General features: G+C 42.7%; 1 protein-coding gene across 1 annotated transcript in view; it reads right to left on the reverse strand.

The window, feature by feature from the left end:
• The window catches only part of LOC121329351 (ephrin type-A receptor 8-like), a 160,756-nt gene that overhangs the window by 117,812 nt on the left and 22,600 nt on the right, over window positions 1–20,344 (reverse strand). The window contains exon 2 of the mRNA XM_041274920.1: window positions 4,130–4,194. Coding sequence (XP_041130854.1) covers window positions 4,130–4,194 — 65 coding nt within the window. The remainder of the gene's footprint in view (window positions 1–4,129; window positions 4,195–20,344) is intronic.

The raw sequence follows: 20,344 nt of genomic DNA on the forward strand, positions 1-20,344 counted from the left end.
CTTCTCAGCATTGAGGAGACCATTAATTCTGACCAAATCCCCAACTCCATTTGCAGAAATGCAGCCCCAAACTTGCAAGGAACCTCCACCATGCTTCACTGTTGCCTGCAGACACTCATTCGTGTATCGCTCTCCAGCCCTTCGGCGAACAAACTGCCTTCTGCTACAGCCAAATATTTCAAATTTTGACTCATCGGTCCAGAGCACCTGCTGCCATTTTTCTGCACCCCAGTTCCTGTGTTTTCCTGCATAGTTGAGTCGCTTGGCCTTGTTTCCACATTGGAGGTATATATGGCTTTTTGGCCGCAAGTCTTCAATGAAGGCCACTTCTGACCAGACTTCTCCGGACAGTAGATGGGTGTACTAGGATCCCACTGTTTTCTGCCAATGCTGAGCTGATGGTATTGCTGGACATCTTCCGATTGCGAAGGGAAGTAAACATGATGTGTCTTTCATCTGCTGCAGTAAGTTTCCTTGGCTGACCACTGCATCTAGTAGTCTAGTAGTCAGCATTGTTGATTTATCAGATTTTTTTTCTTTTTTAAATTACTATGTCACAATAAGACCACAGTACCTATGGCAAACAGCCTAGAGACTTGCTATGTAAACTTGCATTTGCTTCTTTGTTTTTTATGCTACAGGGGTCATTGGTATGCGGTGAGCCAAGGACTCCCCAGCTGACCTAACCTCTACCCTGCCTGGGCACCTCCCCTGGGAGCTCCCATCCATGGTCGGCAGTGGCATAACTTGGATTTGAACTGGCGATCTCCAAGAATTAGGGCGGATCCTGAATAGCAGGCGGAGCGCCTTTACCGGATGCGCCACTCGGGAGCCCCTTTGCATTTTGCTTATTATTTTAGTTTTATTTTTATTTTACAAAAAAAAACATGTATATCATATACAGTATGCCGATTCATAATTCATGCAACATTGTTATTTTGCACTGTTTTCAATTCTGTATCAATATGTCATCTGATAGCCAAATGGAGTGTCACAATTTTTGCTCCTACAATATTGTTCAGTATATTAAAGTAACTAGCTAACAAAAAAGTTCAGTGCATTTGTCATATAGATCTTTAATGTGCAGTTTTGAAACAGAATACTGCACTCCCTGGTCATTTCAGCTGGAGGCTAAACATGTCTCCAACCCTTATCTGGCTTCTTTCCTGTCAACAACCAATCAGTTGCTTCCCCTATTGACTGACATGCTTTCAGCCAATAACATGGTTTGACCCAGAAGACACTGCTGGTGTGAAATGGTCCAGAAGGTAAAGCAGTAACAGACTTTATAGAAGGCTGTTTTATAATGAAAACATATGTTTGCTGTAACCCGTGTTTCTTTAAAAACTGCACAATTGAGACCTATGTAGCTAATGGAAGTACACAATGGGCATTGAATTATTTTGCAGCTACAATTACTTGAAGCTGCATGTTGATTGTGTGCATTTCACAGACATTGGATGAAATCTCTAGATAGTTAGAGAAGAATAAGGAGGTACGTATGAGTTTAAAAGCTTCTAGCAGATCTGCATTTATTAGATCTGAGGAGTAAAACACAGCCAAGCGCTCTGGCACTATATTGCAACTGCAAGAGAATTTGAGATTTCATTTGCCCTAGACAAGCCAAAGTGGGTGGATCCTGATCTAAAACTGGGACCACTAGAGAAACAAAATGAGGTGAGTTCCATAGGCTGTTGGTATAATGAGCACCAGTAACAATAGCAACAGAGGCTGTTTTAAGGATTTAGTTCTGAACATTACTTGTGTATTTTTCCTTTCTCTAAATGGCAAGTTGCTTGGTAAACAACTTTTGATAAATATGGCCCATGTTATTCCAGCAGCAGCTCTTGGATTCCTTTCCTCCTAATATGAAATGATCATTAAAATCAGTCATGCTGAGCAATTTGTCATGCAATTGCTGTGTAATGAGTGGAAATTGTAATATGCTGTGGATTTCTATGTGAGAGTAATAATGTTGTTGTTTTTTTATTGTGCCATTATGTTATAATACTTGTATCTGTGTGTGTGAGTGTGAGTGCTCTTTACCTGTCACGTGCTTAAATTCCTGCCACAGTCACCTATACATGGGAATCACTGAGGAGTCAAGACTTCTTATTACCCAATAAGCCTTTTCAATTGCTCAGTAGATTAAATTAACTATCACTTGTAGAAGATGAAATGCCTGATAGGACCGGTCTATTTTAACGATGAGAAAGTACACTTAATGTCATTATCACTACCAACATTATCTCAAAGGCAAAAATTAAAACCGGGCATGAGAGCAGTGGACAGTCATGCATAGCCTTTTAGAAATGAAAGCACTTCTCTAATTACAGTGTAATGAATGTCACACAGCATAAATGGCTTTGTACACTGACCTGCCTTTTGATGGAGTGGCTAGTTGGAAATCACAAATCATTCTGAATCTATTTGAAGTCTTAATCAGATGTAATTGAACTGCACTGGGGAAGGGGGGGGGGGGGTTGCAGTGTTTCCAGGAGCCCCCCCCCCCCTTTAACTTTCTTCTGTAATTTATAGTGCTTCATCTTGTAAATTAGAGCAATTACACAGCGATCTGCATACATATATGTGGGATTTAGCGCATCAGATCAGGAGCTAACAAGGGATCTCTGTTTACCAATGCATTTTCAAAAACAACCTATGCTGCTGTATAGCTGACTGCAGCCAAGTTAGGAGTTTGTTGAGTGCATTCTTACAGTACAGTAGATAACATTGGTTTGTTTTTCTAACTTAAGTATTGCCATAGCTTTTCTAATTGTCTGAATTCCATTGTTTCTTTGTTTCTGGACAGATTCTAACACAGTTTTGTGTATTTCACATAAGATCAGGAGTAGTAGATTCTATGACTTTAGTAGTGGAGACTTTCCCATAGTAAAAGCAAAGCAAAATGTAACAAAACATAGGGAAAGCATGGAAAAGCATAGGCAAGTATTGTAAACACCAGAGAGGTATAGTAAAGCATATTAAAAAAAAAAACTTGGCAAACTATGGTAGATGAATAGTTTAACCATGGGAAACACATAGGGGAAAACTGCAAAATGACAATGCAAATGTAAACTTTATAAGAGAAGGCAAAGTCAAATCCAAAAGATTTATTCAAGTATCTGTTGAGTAAAAGCAAAAGAAAGAGAGCAGAACATACTTCAAGGTCATTTTCTATAAAGTCATGGAATATAATTGCAATGATTAATTACTTCTGAAGTGCAGAGCACTTGGAGGTAAACATTCCAGTTCCTGAAATAAGCAATAATATGTATTAGAACTCTGAGTGTTAGTCTATTTGTACACTACACTCCAACAGCTTGGTAAACTGCAAACCTTAGGTACATTTATGAACTATAGTTGCATTTCTAAAGTCATTATCTCTGTGATCCAGAAACCAAAGCTAAAGCAAAATAAGTGTGGCAACCACTCCAGTATTTTACCACATATTGATCAAGCGCCAGGACTTGGCCATCCAGCAGTCTTCCTGATTGGTGGATGGCATTGCTGCATACCTGGAGCTCCTACAGGCACGCACATACAGGACTTAGGTCCCTCTGTTGAGCACCACACCCATCTGTGTCTCTTTATGAAAGAGCTTTTCATCTTTATTTTTTCTTTGAGCGTTTTACATAGTGTTTCAACATGGAGATGCTGATATGAGTATATTATCATGAACTAGAGAGGATAATCAATCTCATATTGCCTTAATACCAGACACAGTTAGAAAGACAGAGAGTGCCATGGGACTAAGTAACTGAAGCATCAGTGGTGTAAATAAATATCAGTTTAAAAGCTAACTGTTTAAGACATTTGAAAATGTTTTTTTTCTTGATTTTGAAACTATTTCAACAAAGTGCTGCATGACAGGTTAATTCTGCAGGTTAATGCATTGAATTGTAACAATCTAAATGTTTAATAGGTATTTCCAATATATATCACACCCTGTCTTGATGAATGGAATAGATTTGCACTTTGTGTAAGTGTTGGTAAACTATTAAACAAAAAGATTCTCAACCTCTCCTCCATGTTGCTTTAGTATGGACCAGCAGTCCTGTTCCAAAGTGTTAAGACACACAACTGCTTTTCAGAATCTCTAAACCTTGAACAGGTGTCCAGTACTTACCCCATGTGCTGGATATGACAGCCAGCCCCACTCCCCCTGGATCGACGATGTATCTAAGAGATTCACTGCAAAACAGAAACACATGTTGAACATACAAAACCGTATATCCCAGAACTACACTGTGTGTATATACATTTTAACTCATAGTACATTGTACATGGTGTGGGTCACTTAAAAAAAATGTAAATAACAACATGCAAAGGATTTGAACCATGACAGCGTAAGAAATCAAGCAGACACCCTCCACAAAGAACACTGATTGGGAATGAAGTCATGGATGCGTCACAGGGAATTCCAAGCCTCTAAAGTACTGCCGGGACTGCAGTTACTGTGTGTGCTTGAGTACAAGTTCAAGGGTCTATAGCAGGGGTGGCATGCCCTGTTCCTGGAGAGCCACAATCCGGCAGGGTTTCTGGGAATCGTTCAATCATCAATGGCTAACATGTTAGTTCTGACTAATTAATACAATCAGCTCGGTGAAGTAATTGAGAACTCAGGTGGAATGAAACTCCAGGAGCAGGGTTGTCCAACCCTGGTCTATAAGATGGGAATTCTTCCTGGAAGTGCCACTGTTTCTTTCCACGTGTACCGAATCTAGTGAGACTTTGCCCATTTCAAGGCCATTTGTCCTACTTTGTGATAAATGTTAAAAGACTATTGTTTCAAAGAGGAGCTGACACTTAAAATAAACATGGAGTAAGGAAAGCAGGTTACAGTGAGCAGAATTGCACAAGTGGGCCATAAACACGGGATACACATGGGGAAGATATGAATGTAGCAACAGACAAGTTCATTTCTGCAAATCTACCCTATGGTAGTTCAATTAAAGGGGAACAACTTTCATAGTAAATATTTCATTTTTGGTCATTACTTGTAGGCAAAATTATCATCTTATCTTGTCCTTTGTTGAAAAAACTAATTTTGAACCCTGTAAAATAGCTCATTTCTATGTGTTAACCGGTACTGTGTTCTAAACAGAAAATAAAATAATATAACGTTTTAAACACATGACTGTAAAGACCAGCACTTGGATAGCATTTGAATTATAACACCACCACCCTTATAGCAGCGGTAAGAAATCACACACTAAACATTACCTGTCATGAAGGTTGTACATGTTAGTGCTGGCATTAAACAACTGTACTTAGGTCTCATAGCTTTTGTTATTAGGTACTTTTTATAAGATGCTATAAAGATAGCAGAGCCACAATTAAAATGTAATTCTCGTGTTGTTTTGGAAAATAAAAATACTTAACCTAATAATAAAAACAAGATATTGATTTAATTTGGTAATAATGTTAAAGGGAGAAAATGAACTTAAAGTGCGTTAATATCATAAAGACTATATCTGCACCTGGGAAATAAGTGATTAAAAAAAAGTTGCGGACTGAATCAAAAACCTAACCACAAAATTGCTGTTGATGCAAAGAAAATCCCCCAGTACTAATAAGAGCCAGCAAAAGCAATCATGTTTCTGTCAAACAAATTAGATCATTTACAGAGAAACTGATTATGACAGCTTATTTTTGAAATTATACTTGACAGCGCAGGGCAATTCCATATCCAGTGCTCCCATGTTATAAGGCAGTATGGTTGTGCACTTGTGTTCTTGTTATAAGGCAGTATGGTCATGCACTTGTGTTCTTGTTATCAGGCGGTATGATCGTGCTCTTGTGTTCTTGTTATCAGGCGGTATGATCGTGCTCTTGTGTTCTTGTTATAAGGCAGTAGGGTTGTGCACTTGTGTTCTTGTTATAGGGCAGCATGGTCATGCACTTGTGTTCTTGTTATAAGGCAGTATGGTCGTGCACTTGTGTTCTTGTAATCAGGCGGTATGATCGTGCTCTTGTGTTCTTGTTATAAGGCAGTATGGTCGTGCACTTGTGTTCTTGTTATCAGGCGGTATGATCGTGCTCTTGTATTCTTGTTATAAGGCAGTATGGTCGTGCACTTGTGTTCTTGTTATCAGGCGGTATGATCGTGCTCTTGTGTTCTTGTTATAAGGCAGTATGGTCGTGCACTTGTGTTCTTGTAATCAGGCGGTATGATCGTGCTCTTGTGTTCTTGTTATAAGGCAGTATGGTCGTGCACTTGTGTTCTTGTTATCAGGCGGTATGATCGTGCTCTTGTATTCTTGTTATAAGGCAGTATGGTCGTGCACTTGTGTTCTTGTTATCAGGCGGTATGATCGTGCTCTTGTGTTCTTGTTATAAGGCAGTAGGGTTGTGCACTTGTGTTCTTGTTATAGGGCAGCATGGTAATGCACTTGTGTTCTTGTTGTAAGGCTGTACGGTCGTGCACTTGTGTTCAGTCCAACACATGCACGACTTCTCATAAAAGTGTAAGCAACTCCACAAACACAGTTGAATAATGAGGAGTTTAGAAACAACAGAGTTTCATTCAGTCTAAAATAAAAGAAATGCATATTGAACTAGTTATTATCCTGCCTTCAAATTCCATGTCTGTAATGCTTGCTTGTTTTTCTTTGTAAACCTGTGACTCTAAAAGAAAAGTGACTGAATATTGCAAGTTGTAATTTGACCTTTACTCTAAATATTTCTGTTTAACACCAGCACCACCATAACCGCTTTTTGAACAGCTTTTGCAATTCAAATCTCAATATCTCAGTGTATGTGAATATCTCGTGCATGTCCGTTCTTAAGTGTTACTAAATATTTGAATTAAATACCCATACGATGTTTCAGCTGCAGAATCGTAAAAATAAATAAGTTATAAGCACCTGTTTCTTCAACCGCCAGACCCGAGTTTATGCCACATATTGAAATCAATAAAACATAGCTGACAATTTAGTATGTAATAAAATTACTATTTGTAATAAAATCAAAGTCTTTGTGAAAGAACGTATTATAATCCTGTTGAGTGCTTGAAACACTGATGAAAGTCATTCTACACATCATATATTGTTATTATTTACACTACATTTCTCAGACAGAACAACTGTGCCACCCTGAGTGTGACGATCCAAAAAAAAAAAAAAAAAAAAAAAAAAAAAGTGTGTATTCTAAGCTCTTTGCACAGATCAGTGACTATCGGGACTGAGGCTAAAAAGCCAGAGACTGTTGCATTTTACAACGCAATGAAGTACAGTGTGGATATACTGGATCAAATGGCACGGCTGTATTCTGTCAAAGGTGGTTCTCGCAGATGGCCTGTGGCTGTTTTTTTATAATGTTTTGGACCTGGCAGCCATCAATGCTTTGGTTTTGTACAAGGAGTGTACCGGCGCCCACTGGCATACGGAATAAAAGACAATGCCAGGTTGCTAAATGCAATAAAAACAGAACTTTTGATGTCTGCACTCATTGTGAAAAGGCAGTCTGTGGCAAATGTAATAGATGTCTGAACAGACTTTGAACTCTGTTTCACTCAAAGCGCTTTCACATTGCATAAATAATGTTATATTTTTGTTTTATGCTATTTTTATAACTAGTTATTTATGTTTTATAATTGTATATGTGCATACAGCTTTCTACACCTGTTTACACTGAAGTTTATTGTGTAAAGTTTATTTTATTACCGTTTTTCATGTTTATGTACTGTATATGTGCTCTTTTTGAAAAGAAAAATGAAAAAAAAAAGTTAAATTTCAATGTAAACACAGTGTTTCTGCTCTGAAAATGTATGTATGATGTTCATAAATAAAAATATTAGGTTGTACCCCGATTGTTTTTTATTTTCATATCGAAACTGTTTTAAAATGTTGCCGCATACAGTATATTTGGGGGTGTGGCAGTACGTAGTCTGAAATCTCGGCTGAAATGATACATTCCCAAAAAAGTGAGGGTAATAATAGTGAAGAAAAGCCATGTGCTTGTTTGTGGGTCTAATACAGGGATGTATATAACTGATTCTGGGTCAACTTTCCTCACAGCCAAGCTCTTACACATTATATATTGCATGTCAAAATATTAATGGATTGTAATTTGATGTAAATCCATTGCAATAGTCAGGCAATCTGTGTAATTTACAATATGAAGCTGTGTCCATTTTTTAATAAAGCGTGCAGAGACGGGGTTAGGGAGAGCAGCTCTGTCCATTGAGGTTTAATTGCCTCTGATTCCAGCTTCAAAAAGCTTCACAGTGATTTCAGGCCAGCCAACCTATCAAACAGCAACGCACTCCGCAGGCCTGGGCATGATGTACGGCATCCATTATATTTTGGAATTGCTCACTCAGTGTTATTAGACAGCACATTTTGTTTAACAGAGACTTTATGTGATTGTTCTTCGATAGACTTTCAGCATTTTGCAAAATAATATAATCCAGCACAGTAACCAATAAGAAATTCCTCATTCCAGAGTACTGCTGACACCAGCTAATCAAAATAATAATCCATTGGTTAGAATACATTATCATTTGATAATATGCTGAATGCCAGTGTGGCAGAGCAAAGGTCTGCCCTTTTTAAATTGGCAGGGATGGGATTAATTTCCCCTACCTGCCTGGGTTTATTATGTTCAGGTGGCTGGGGTTGATTAGTTGATTAGGTTAATTAACGATCAATCAGCGCCCAGCCACCTGACATAAAAGGAGGCCTCTGCTTCTCATCTGGAAGGAGGGAGCTGAGGAAGCAGGTTGGTGTTTGTGGTTTTTGTGATTTGTGAATCCAGTGAAGGCATTGCCCAGCCTGGAAACCTTTATTTTTGTGAGTTTTGTTTTTGCTATATTTGTGTTTGAGTATCTGTTATTTTGCCCTTGTGCATGTTTATTTTTGTTTATTTATAATAAAATTAGTATTTTTTTGAAACTGCAGACTCTAGGCCTCTATCCACTGGCCAGCCTGCCACAGCAGATATATATATATATATATATATATATATATATATATATATATATATATATATATATATATATTTTTTTTTTTTTTTTTTTTTTTTGCTACTGCAGCCCTAAATCAGATCAGGTGCAAATGATTTGTTTGAAAGGTCACAAAATTAGTGAAATGGTTTTAGACTGTGTGTACTCAGTGTTTTAATTCCCCTCTGATATAAATACTTTCAAGCTGCAACTCATATAGTGATCCAACAAAGCAACCATGTAGACCAAGGAGCTTTCGAAACAAGTCAGGGATAAAGTTGTAGAGAGGCGCAGAGCAGGAGAAGAGTACAATAACATTTCAAGGGCACTGATTATCCCTCTCAGCACAGTGCAGTCCATCATTAAGAAGTGGAAGATGTATAATACCACCCTGACACTACCCAGATCAGGTTGCCCTCCCAAACTGAGCAGCAACTGGGCAAGCAGGAAACTGGTTTGTGGTGTCACTCTGAAACCAACAATGTCCTAAGAGATCTGCAAAGTTCTGTGTCTGAGATGGGAGTCAGTGTTCACACATCAACAATAAGCCGGTCCCTACACAAAGCTGGCCTGTATGGACGGGTAGCAAGAAAGAAGCCATTGCTCAAAAAGCACGTAGATATTTTGTGGTCAGACGAGACAAAAATTGAAATTTTCAGTCTAAATTCTAAGTGTTACGTCTGGTGCAAGCCCAACACTGCATGTCACCCAGTCAACACCATCCCAACTGTCAAGCATGGTGGTGGCAGCATCATGTTATGGGGATGCTTCTCTTCAGCAGGGACTGGGAAGCTTGGATGGTGCAAAGTACAGGCGAATCATAGAGGATAACCTGTTTGAGTCAGGCAAGACTCTGAAACTGAGGAGGAAATTCACATTTCAGTAGGACAATGACTCAAAGCACAAAGCCAAAGCCACACTGGAGTGGTTGAACAAGAAGAGAATTAATGTTCTTGAGTCCTGACTTGAATCCAATCTAAAATTTATGGTGACACTTAAAGATTGCAGTCCATCGATGAGCCCCAACAAACTTATCAGAACTGGAGCAATTTACCCATGAACAATGGACAAAAATGTCACCATCCTACTGTGCAAAGCTAGTAGAGACCTATCCAAAAAGACTCATAGCAGTAATTGCTGCAAAAGGTGCTTCTAACAAGTGCTGACTTCAGGGGCTGAATACTCATGCAACCTGTAACCTCCTCTTCATATAACAGTGTTCAGTTTAACCACTACAGCGTTGATAAAATTAGTTTTTTTTTTTTTTTTTTTAAACTGTGCATACATTATTTGTAATTCAACAAAATGTGACATTATTGGTAGGGGGTATACTTCTGCAAACCACTGTGTGTGTGTGTGTGTGTGTGTGTGTGTATATATATATATATATATAGTAAAAGATCCATGCCACTCTCACGGTTCGTTGCCCCTTTAAAAGCAGACCCAGGAAACAGAAATTGATTTTTATGGCGCTTGCGTGCACTTTTAATATGCATAAATCAAATAAATAAAACAATATAAACAAAACAAACACCTAGCTCTTTCTTGAGCACTAACTAATACACACTGGACCCTTACTATCCTCACAGGACGGCTAAGCCGTTTACCTGTCACAAACACAAACACCGTACCTTAGTCTTGACTGCTCGGAAACAGAGCACACCTTCCGTCTCCTTTTACTCAGCAGCCATGAGCAGTTTAGCTGCTCTCTTAAATACCCTGCACCTGGCTCTAATTTACAATTAACACCAGGTGCAGGGGATTACTAAACAATAAAACAATTAAGTCAAGTTGCATTTTCACATGTTTTGGCAGGGAAGGATTTTAACCCCCTCCCTGCTATCTTATATATATATATATATATATATATATATATATATATATATATATATATTATATATATATATATGATACACATTTGTTCCTCGAGATAATTTACACAAAAAGAAAAGGTGGAAAAGGTCCAGAAGCATGGCAAAGAATACCCCACTTCGCCACTGTATATATATTTATATATTTTTTATAGTCTGAGCAATGTTCACAAAATACCTGACCACATTGCTGAATGTACATACAATGTACAGTGCAGACTCCACTAATAAGAAAGAAGACAATGTTATATAGTTTGGTTTTATGGAATCTGTGTTGTTTACAAAACGTTATCAAACAAATCAGATACCTGCAAAGCTCAACATACCAGCACCTGGAGTACAGCAACAACCAAAGATTTCTCTGAACGAAAGAAAGACAAATAATGCTGCCAGAAAAATTGCTTGTCAGGTGGAACGTCTGGAAGATTTATTTTTTTGCCAACAGGTGAGGACATTTTCAAGTTTTTGGATAATTTCATGAAACCTGAATCGCTCAAATAGGAGAAGTGTTTTGCTGATGGCGCGGGCCATGTTGTGACCATGATAGGGAAAGAATAAGAGCCATTAACACAGAGCTTATTGTAACTGTGATAAGGACAGCATCACGCCTAAGCTGGTGGAAATCTGGAAGAGAGACCTGGAGACAGAAGCTGCAAGTTTAAAGCACTAATGCGCACATTTAATTATAAAACACAAAGAACAAACAAACGTAGGCACGGTGGCCAAAACAAAAGGTTTAAACAAAACACGACAAACACTTTTGAATACGACCTGTTGCTTCAGGCCGAGCCACCGTTTTCTTGTAAACACAGCACAGAACTCCCCTAAACGGCACTGATACAAAAAAACACAATCCCACACTAACCTTCACCTTTACTAACACCGACAGTAATTCTAAAAATTAACACCCGTGATCACCTGTTTTATACACCTGTGGCTGCAGCCTAATTAATTATTAATCATGTATTCAATGTACAGCTCCAGCCACATTCCCACGTGTTTTGACAGGGAGGAAGTTAACCCAATACCCCCACCCACATACACACACACACCTGTGCACCGGCAGAGCTTTCACACTGCCATACTACACAGTAACCCATTGCATGCACCATCACCAAGTCCTTTAAAGAAAATGGAACTCGAGCTGCATGCTGTTTATAGTAATAATAGTTGCTTGGTGTCCAGGTCCATGAATTCACACCTGCTGTGTGGAGAAAAACATGAACAAGCATTGTTCCATATAAAACTGCGTTGGCTGTCTCGGGGCAGACATTTCGAAAGAGTTTTTGAGCTACACAAAGAGCTAAAGTGCTAGCTTGTCTTTGTGAACACAATCCACATTGTCAGACATATTCTCTGCTATGGCTGCTCTGAAAACACAGTTAGCGCTCTACAGGCAAGTTGTTAGCGGCAGTATAGCTGCCTCTGTTTTAGCTATGTAGTGTCGATTTATATATAATTTTAGTTTTTAATTTAAATTTAAATGTAAACGTTTTTTATTCAAATTGATTTGTTATCCTTACAGATATTCCCTGAGATCACAGAACACTGATATGCTGGTGATCCAAAAAAGCTGTCTAAAACCAGCTGCGGCTTTTGGTTGTACATCCCCTAACCCTAACCCTAACCGCGTAACCCTAACCCTAAGCCTAACCCCGTAACCCTAAGCCTGATAACAGAGAGGCCAGCACAACTGAATCTTTTAAGATTGAGTGTAGAACTGATTATAACCACAAGCTCATTATATATCTTTTAAAAGTTTAATTGTGAAGTGCCCTGGCATGCCCACAGTAAATCTGTACCGTACCGTACCGTATTGTATCGTAAAGTACAGGTCTCAGCTGGAAGTGGAAAATAATCTTGGAGTTTGCTCACAACGTTTACACCAAGGATAGACAACTTTAGCAGTGAGAGGCAGGCACATTCACCTCACTAATAATATGAATACTCCTTTTGTAAGTACATTACGCATCAAACATTTTTTAGTTTCAATGTATTTTCATTACAAGCTTCGGATGTACGTGGAACACATTGAGCCATGCTTGTAGCGGGCGCATGCGAAGTAAGCCCAGCTTGATGGCTGATACAGCTGCGGTCATCAGACTCAACAGTTTTTGACACAACATTAACCGTCGATTCCTGTTGAAACAGGGAGAGGCTCCCCTGAATAGCTGCTCCCCTGTCGTCCAACAGGTATGCGCGCATCACACTGGAGTCCAGCCAGAGTCCAATCAATACAGCACAGGAGTCGCTCACATACAACAGACAGTAAAGAAAAGACATCCTGTAATGCAAGTGAGGAGACTGCTGAAGAAAGGAGACTATAAGAGCCTTTATTTTAGAGCCACTGATTCCACGAAAGCGGCAAGCCAGCTTTCTGCATGAATGCAGAGGAACTGCAGTCAACTCAGAAAAGCTCTTAATTTTACTCTCAGTTGCTAAACACAGAGGTCTTACCTTACCGTCTTGATAGGCAAAAAGATGCTTTCGTGGGCTGATGGGTTTAACCCCTCGGTAGGCAGAACCAAAGATGTCACCCCAGGAAGGGGCCTATCGGCAGCTCTGATATAAACAGCTCAGTAAATACCGACCAATAGGCAAGCATATCCCATACTTAATGTCTGGTGGTGGTGTGATGAGTCAAAGGGGTTTCGGTCTGCAATTCAGCCTCCCAACAGTAGAAGGCATCAAACCAACTCGGCACTTCCCTTACCAAGGTCTTGTGACCATGACAAAAGTCATCTTTTTGAGGGGCGGCACCTTGGTGAGGGGCGGAAGTACGAGTATGTAAATTCCAGCCACTGGAGTCAAGTGAAGTTAAGGATACCTGTCAGTCTGGGATTGGTGATCCACTGACTACCGGGGAGGGGTTTGCATACTAAAGGGAATGTGCTACTGTGTTCAGGGTTGGTCCTGAGGAATAGAGGCGGGGAAAAAAAGGCTGGAGGGAAGTACGTGCGGGGGGACTGTGTTATTTACTTTTAATTACGGACGGAGGCCTTACTAACTTTGCTCTTTTCTATTTTTATTCCTTTTTGTTTCATTTTTGGATTGAGCAGATCACGAAGAGGATTAAGAGGCTTCCGTTCCTTTATTTTTGATTACTCCAGCACTCCCTCCCTCACATCCTTCTTTATTGTTTTTTTTCTTTTCCGTGTAATATTAAATAAAATTTATATTTTTTTTACACGTAAATCGCTGTCTGGAAAATCCATTTTTACTCACACGCCTCACACTTGGTGTCATTGTGGGAGATGGATCCAGCTACAGTCTTGGCGATGTTTAGGGAGCAGGAGGAGAAGCGAGAGGAGAGGGAAGCACGGCGCCAGGAACAGCTCGCCCAGTTCTTTGGTCAGCTGGTAGAGAAAATCTCGACACCAGCGGCGGAAACAGCGGTTGCCTGGATGTTTTCTTCACAACCAAAGTTACAGAAGATGTCTCCGGAAGATGATCCTGAGGCGTTCTTGGTCACCTTTGAGAGAGTGGCAGAAGCAGCAGGGTGGCCCAAAGAACACTGGGCCATGAAATTGACACCCTGTTTGACAGGAGAAGCGCAAGCAGCGTACAGAGCATTAATGGCCTTGGAGGCTGCGGATTATACAAAAGTAAAAGAAGCCATTCTCTCACGCCTCGGGATCACGGAAGAAACATACCGGCGCCGTTTCCGGGAATACCAGCTGTCCAAGGGGGTGCAGCCCCGGGTTGCGGGACAGTATCTCCTGGATCAGTGCACCCGGTGGCTGCAGCCGGAAGAACACACACCCCAAGAACTGGTGTAGAAGATCGCCATAGAGCAGTTCACATCCATACTACCGCCAGGAAATCGGGAGTGGGTTAAAAGGAATCAACCTTCCACTCTCGAGAAGGCCATCATCCTGGCGGAGGAATATGAGGATGCGAATGAAGGCGCCGCCTCTGACCCCACTCCTGCGCCTAAACTAACCAGGACCAACCCATCAGTGAAGCCCAAAGGAGGTAACCAGACCTTCAGACCATGGAGGGGAGGGGTCTGACTCAAAGGTAAACCAATCTTGTAAACGGCAGGGTAAAGGAGTAGGTGTTCAGTGTGACCAGGGCTGCGAGGTTACTGATGTGGAAGGTGACATAATAAAAGACACTCCTCTCATCATACCTTATCATTGGGACCGAGATATTGACCTGAGCTATGAACAACAAAATGATCCCACGTTACAGTATGCTTGGAAACAGGTTAGATATGTTGAGGGGAAGGATATGCAGGAAGGACAACCAGTGGTATTTCCGCATTTTTCTGTATCTGGGCACTTATTATATAGAATAACCCGGGCTCCCGGGACGGGATAGCTTGTAAAACAGTTATTGGTTCCTGGACCTTTTCAGTTGGAAGTCATGAGATTGGCGCATGACATTCCATTTGCTGGTCATTTAGGAACTGAAAAGACCCAGGAACGAATTTTGGCCCGGTTTTTTTGGCCAGGGGCTTATGGTCTTGTGCGGAAGTATGTATCTGAGTGTCCGGAATGTCAATTAGCTGCCCCTAAGTTAGTTCGCCCCGCACCTCTGGTCTCACTGCCAATTATTGGAGTACCGTTTGAGAGGATTGGTGTAGATTTAGTAGGCCCTCTGGATGGAGCAGAGTCAGCATATCGGTATATTTTGGTAGTAGTGGACTACGCAACACGATTTCCAGAAGCTGTTCCCTTACGTTCTATGAGTGCAGAAGTAGTAGCAAATTAATTGGTTAAAATATTTTCTAGGGTGGGAATACTGAAAGAAATTCTCACTGATCAGGGCACTAATTTTATGTCTGGCTGTATTCAGCAATTATACAAATTATTGAATATCCGTTCAATTCGAACCTCAATTTTTCATCCTCAAACAGATGGGCTTGTTGAACGATTTAATCAGACTTTAAAAAGTATGTTGTGCCTGCTTCCCTAAACTGCTTCCCTACTTGCTCTTTGCAGTTCGTGAGGTACCATAATCCTCAACGAGGTTCTCTCCGTTTGAGCTCTTGTACGGTCGGCAGCCACGGGGTATCTTGGATCTCATAAGAGAAGGCTGGGAAGAACAGTCAAAAGACTCTAAAAATATAGTGAAATATGTATTACAGCTACGTGATCGCTTAGAATTAGTCGGTCGATTGGCACATGACAATCTCAAAGTGGCACAGCAGAAGCAGCAGCAAAGCTACAATAAAAATGCAAGAATTAGGAACTTTTGACCTGGAGACAAAGTGTTGTTGTTGCTTCCCTCATCAGAATCTAAGTTGTTTTCTAAATGGCAGGGTCCCTTTGAGGTCATTCGAGCAATTGGAAAAGTTAATTATGAGATTCGACAGCATGGGCGTCGGAAGGAAAATCAAATTTATCATGTTAATCTCCTCAAACCATGGAAAGAACGGGAGGTCCATTTTATATCTCCCGAACAGGAGGGAGAGGACTATGGACCCTCAATTGAGCCAGTATCAGCAGCTGGGGTTCCGATGGGGGAACAATTAACTCCTGATCAATGCAAAGAGGTAAGCAATTTAATCAAAATGTTTGGTGATGTGTTTTTTAACGTGCCCGGAAGAACGCATTTGATTGAACACGCGGTTATTACTCCGCCAGGTCTGAGAGTTAGACAGAGACTGTATCGCATTCCAGAAAGTCGGAGAGATTCTGTCAGGAGGGAGGTGGAGTGTATGTTGAAACTTGGGATAATTGAACCTTCCCGAAGTGAGTGATGTAGCCCAATTGTACCAATAGACAAACCAGATGGGTCACTACGGTTATGTATAGACTTTAGGAGGATGAATGCTATCTCTAAGTTTGATGCATATCCCATGCCTCGGGTAGATGAACTCTTAGACAGGCTGGGGCAAGCTCGGTTTATTTCAACTTTGGATCTGATGAAAGGATACTGGCAAATTTCATTAGCAAAAGCCTCTCGTGAGAAAACGGCATTCTCAACCCCAGATGGTCTTTTTCAATTTTGTACTATGCCGTTCGGACTTCATGGAGCTCTCGCAACTTTCCAGAGACTGATGGACAGGGTATTACAACCTCATCGAGAGTATGCAGCTGCATATATCGATGATGTAGTCATATACAGTTCTTCCTGGAAAGAACATTTGAGTAGATTAAAAGCCGTCCTACAGTCTCTGAGGAAGGCAGGGCTCACAGCGAACATGGCAAAGTGCGCTATTGGAAAAGAAGAAACAAAATATTTAGGTTTCATAATGGGTAAGTGTGACGGAAAGATGAGTTCTGGTGATGAATCTTCCTCCCGACCTGTGAGGGCGATAAAGAACGGGAGGAGAAGTATCTGGAAGGGCTGGCCTGACAGTTCGTTTCCGGGTCAGGGAAGTGGGTCAGCCTGGAGGGAAGCGCGACTCTGTTGTAAGACCGTATTGATTTGAGAGGTAAACGAGAGGCAGCTGCAAGTAATAAGGCAGCTGCAACCGTTTATCTCGATATCATGCGGGATTACATATAGGGGCCAGGGTAACGCTGATCTTCTCCTTCGTTTGGGTTAACGTTAGGAGAGAAGGACTGAGAGAGGAGCTCTCAGAGTATTGTGAAGAGTGTCGTACGTGTTGTGTGTTATTTTCTGTCTGTCTGTAATTGTCTGTCTTTGTCGCACCAATAGACAGTTAACGCACATCTCCGGAGCTGTCGAAAGGAGAGCACTATCCGGAGCACCACTGCACTGAGCACCTGCACGTTTTCGATCACCCAGGACTGGTGACCGTACCGTTGTTTTTGTTCGGGACTGTGCCCTTGTTTTCATTATCCCCGTGCTTTACACATTGTTGTGTATTGCCGGGGATTTATTATTTTTGACGGTCGCCAGACCTGGAAAAGAGCAATAAACCACACTTATTCACTGAATCACTGTTGTCTGTTCATCACTCCTGCACCGCATCACCGCGACATCTGTTCCCCTTACCAACCACTTTGCCACACGTGGTGTCAGAGTGGGATGGACCGCAACGCACTGGCGGAGCTGCTGCAGGCACTGGAGACCAGACGGGATGCAGAGGAGAGACGGAGGGAGGAGCGCTATACGGCGCTCATTGAACGGGTAGGGCTGATCGTTGCTGCAGGAGCGACCTCTACCGGAACATCATTGATGTCGGCCCCGAAGGCACGGGCCATGAAAATGACGGCGGAGGATGATCCGGAGGCATTTTTGGTGGCGTTCGAGCGGCTGGCAACCGCGGCGGGATGGCCTCGGGAGTTCTGGGCAAGCCAGCTAGGACCTTGCCTGGTCGGGGAAGCGCAGGCAGCTTACCAAGCCCTGAGCGACCAGTACGCCACTGACTATGACCTAGTCAAGCAGGCTATCCTCCGTCGTCTCAACATCACCGCGGAGACCCACCGGACGCGGTTCCGCGAGTACCGGAGAGCCCCGGAGACACGCCCCAGGGTGGTGGCACAGCGGTTGTGCGACCACATGGTCCATTGGCTGACCCCAGAGAAGAAGACCGCTCAACAAATGGGGGAAGCCATTGTGGTGGAACAATTCTGCCATGTGGTCGGCGCCGAAACTCAGGCGTGGGTACGGCGCCACAACCCTGACACCCTGGAGGAGGCGGTCAAATTGGCCGAAGATTTTGAAGACTCTTTGACGTCAGCCCCTGCCCTGCTCAGGAACCAACCTCTCCCTCCCTCTCCTCCAACACCACCACCATCACCCTCGGTCCCGGCACCCAGACCTCCCAGACCGCCGACCCCGTTGGGCCCCCTTGCCTCCCCCCCATGGAGACCGAGGATGGCCCCCAGCTGGGGTAGAGGTGTTGCCCCTGCCCCGTTGCCCTACCAGCAGCGGGACAGATATTTAACCTATGCCCCCTCTGTCCCTCCACTCTGTTTTAGGTGTAACCAGCCAGGACATAGGGCCAGGTCATGCCCCGCTGCTATGGAGTGTGACGTGGCTGCATGCAACTGGACACCTGGAACGGGTAAGCAGGGGGAAAACGGTTGGGAGGGGCCCTGTCTGATTGACGTGGTTTTAGGGAATGTGAAAACCCACGCGTTAGTGGACACAGGGTGTGAGCAAACCTTGATCAGGACAGCTCTCTTGGGCGGTATGTCGTGGCGGCCACAAGGTCAGGTGGCCATCTCCTGTATCCATGGAGACACGGCGGCATACCCCACCCTAAAAGTATATTTATCGGTAGGACCGATAAAACGTCACCTTGTAGTCGGGGTGGCGGAAAGGTTGCCGCACCCAGTTATTCTGGGCCGAGACTGGCCAAAATTCAAAGAATTGGTGCAAATAATGGCAGTCTCAGCCACACAAGTAAACGTGGCAGAAAAAGGGAAAAAGGAACGGATTGGTGATGTGTTTCCTTTTCATACTGAAATGTTTTCCCCTCTGTTCCATCCTAGAAAAACAAATAAGGAGAGACGGACGGCGAAATGGGAGGGAGCGTCTTTGAGACAAGGCTGGGGTCTGGTGGGAGAGTGCTGTAATGGTAACAAACGCCAGTCGAAGGGAGTGGGAACGCAGTGTGACCGAGAGAGCGAGGTTACTGGGCCGACTAGGGCAGAGGTTATTCCAGCCCCTCTCAATATACCGGACCCGTGGTACTCAAGCGCGGACCTAGTGTGGGGCCAAAAGAACGACCCGTCACTGGTGCACGCTTGGGGGCAGGTCCGGTCCATTGAAGGTAAGGATGTTGATGGCGCTGGGCCGCTAGTATATCCACATTTCAGTATAAAGGGGCAATTACTATATAGGGTAAACCTAGCCGCGGGCACAGGACAGCCTGTAACACAATTATTGGTTCCCCCGTCTTGTCGGACCGAGGTCATGAGGCTGGCGCATGATATCCCTTTTGCGGGGCACCTCGGAGCCGAGAAGACGAGGGAGCGAATATTGGCTCGATTCTATTGGCTCGGTCTTCATACTGATGTGTCGAAATATGTAGCCACATGCCCAGACTGCCAGCAGCGCCAGGTCGAGTGTGCCCCACTCCTTTGGTCCCACTGCCGATTATTTCCACTCCGTTCGAGCGCATTGCAATGGACATAATGGGCCTGTTGCTACCTTCTGACTCTGGGTATACGCATATATTAATAGTGGTGGATTATGCAACGCGATACCCAGAGGCAGTTGCATTGAGGTCCACTAGTGCAGCTGCAATAGCCACCGAGTTAGCGCAGATTATGGCTAGAGTAGGGATCCCCAAGGAGATTTTGACTGATCACGGAACCAATTTTTTGTCCAATACGTTACAGCAGGTGTACAAAATATTAAAAATACGTCCCATCAGGACGTCCGTTTATCATCCACAATCGGACGGTTTGGTTGAACGTTTTAATCAGACCTTAAAGTCGATGCTGAGGCGATTTGTAACACAGGAGCAGAAACATTGGGCATCGCTTCTTCCCTACCTCCTTTTTGCGGTGAGAGAAGTGCCGCAGAGTTCAACAGGGTTCTCCCCCTTTGAGCTCCTGTACGGCCGGCAGCCTCGCGGCATTCTCGACCTGCTGAGGGAGGGGTGGGAGGAGCACAAAGGCTCGTCTAAAAATGTAGTGAAGTATGTGCTCCTACT

This window comes from Polyodon spathula, chromosome 16, assembly GCF_017654505.1.
Source record: "Polyodon spathula isolate WHYD16114869_AA chromosome 16, ASM1765450v1, whole genome shotgun sequence".
NCBI lineage: Eukaryota > Metazoa > Chordata > Actinopteri > Acipenseriformes > Polyodontidae > Polyodon > Polyodon spathula.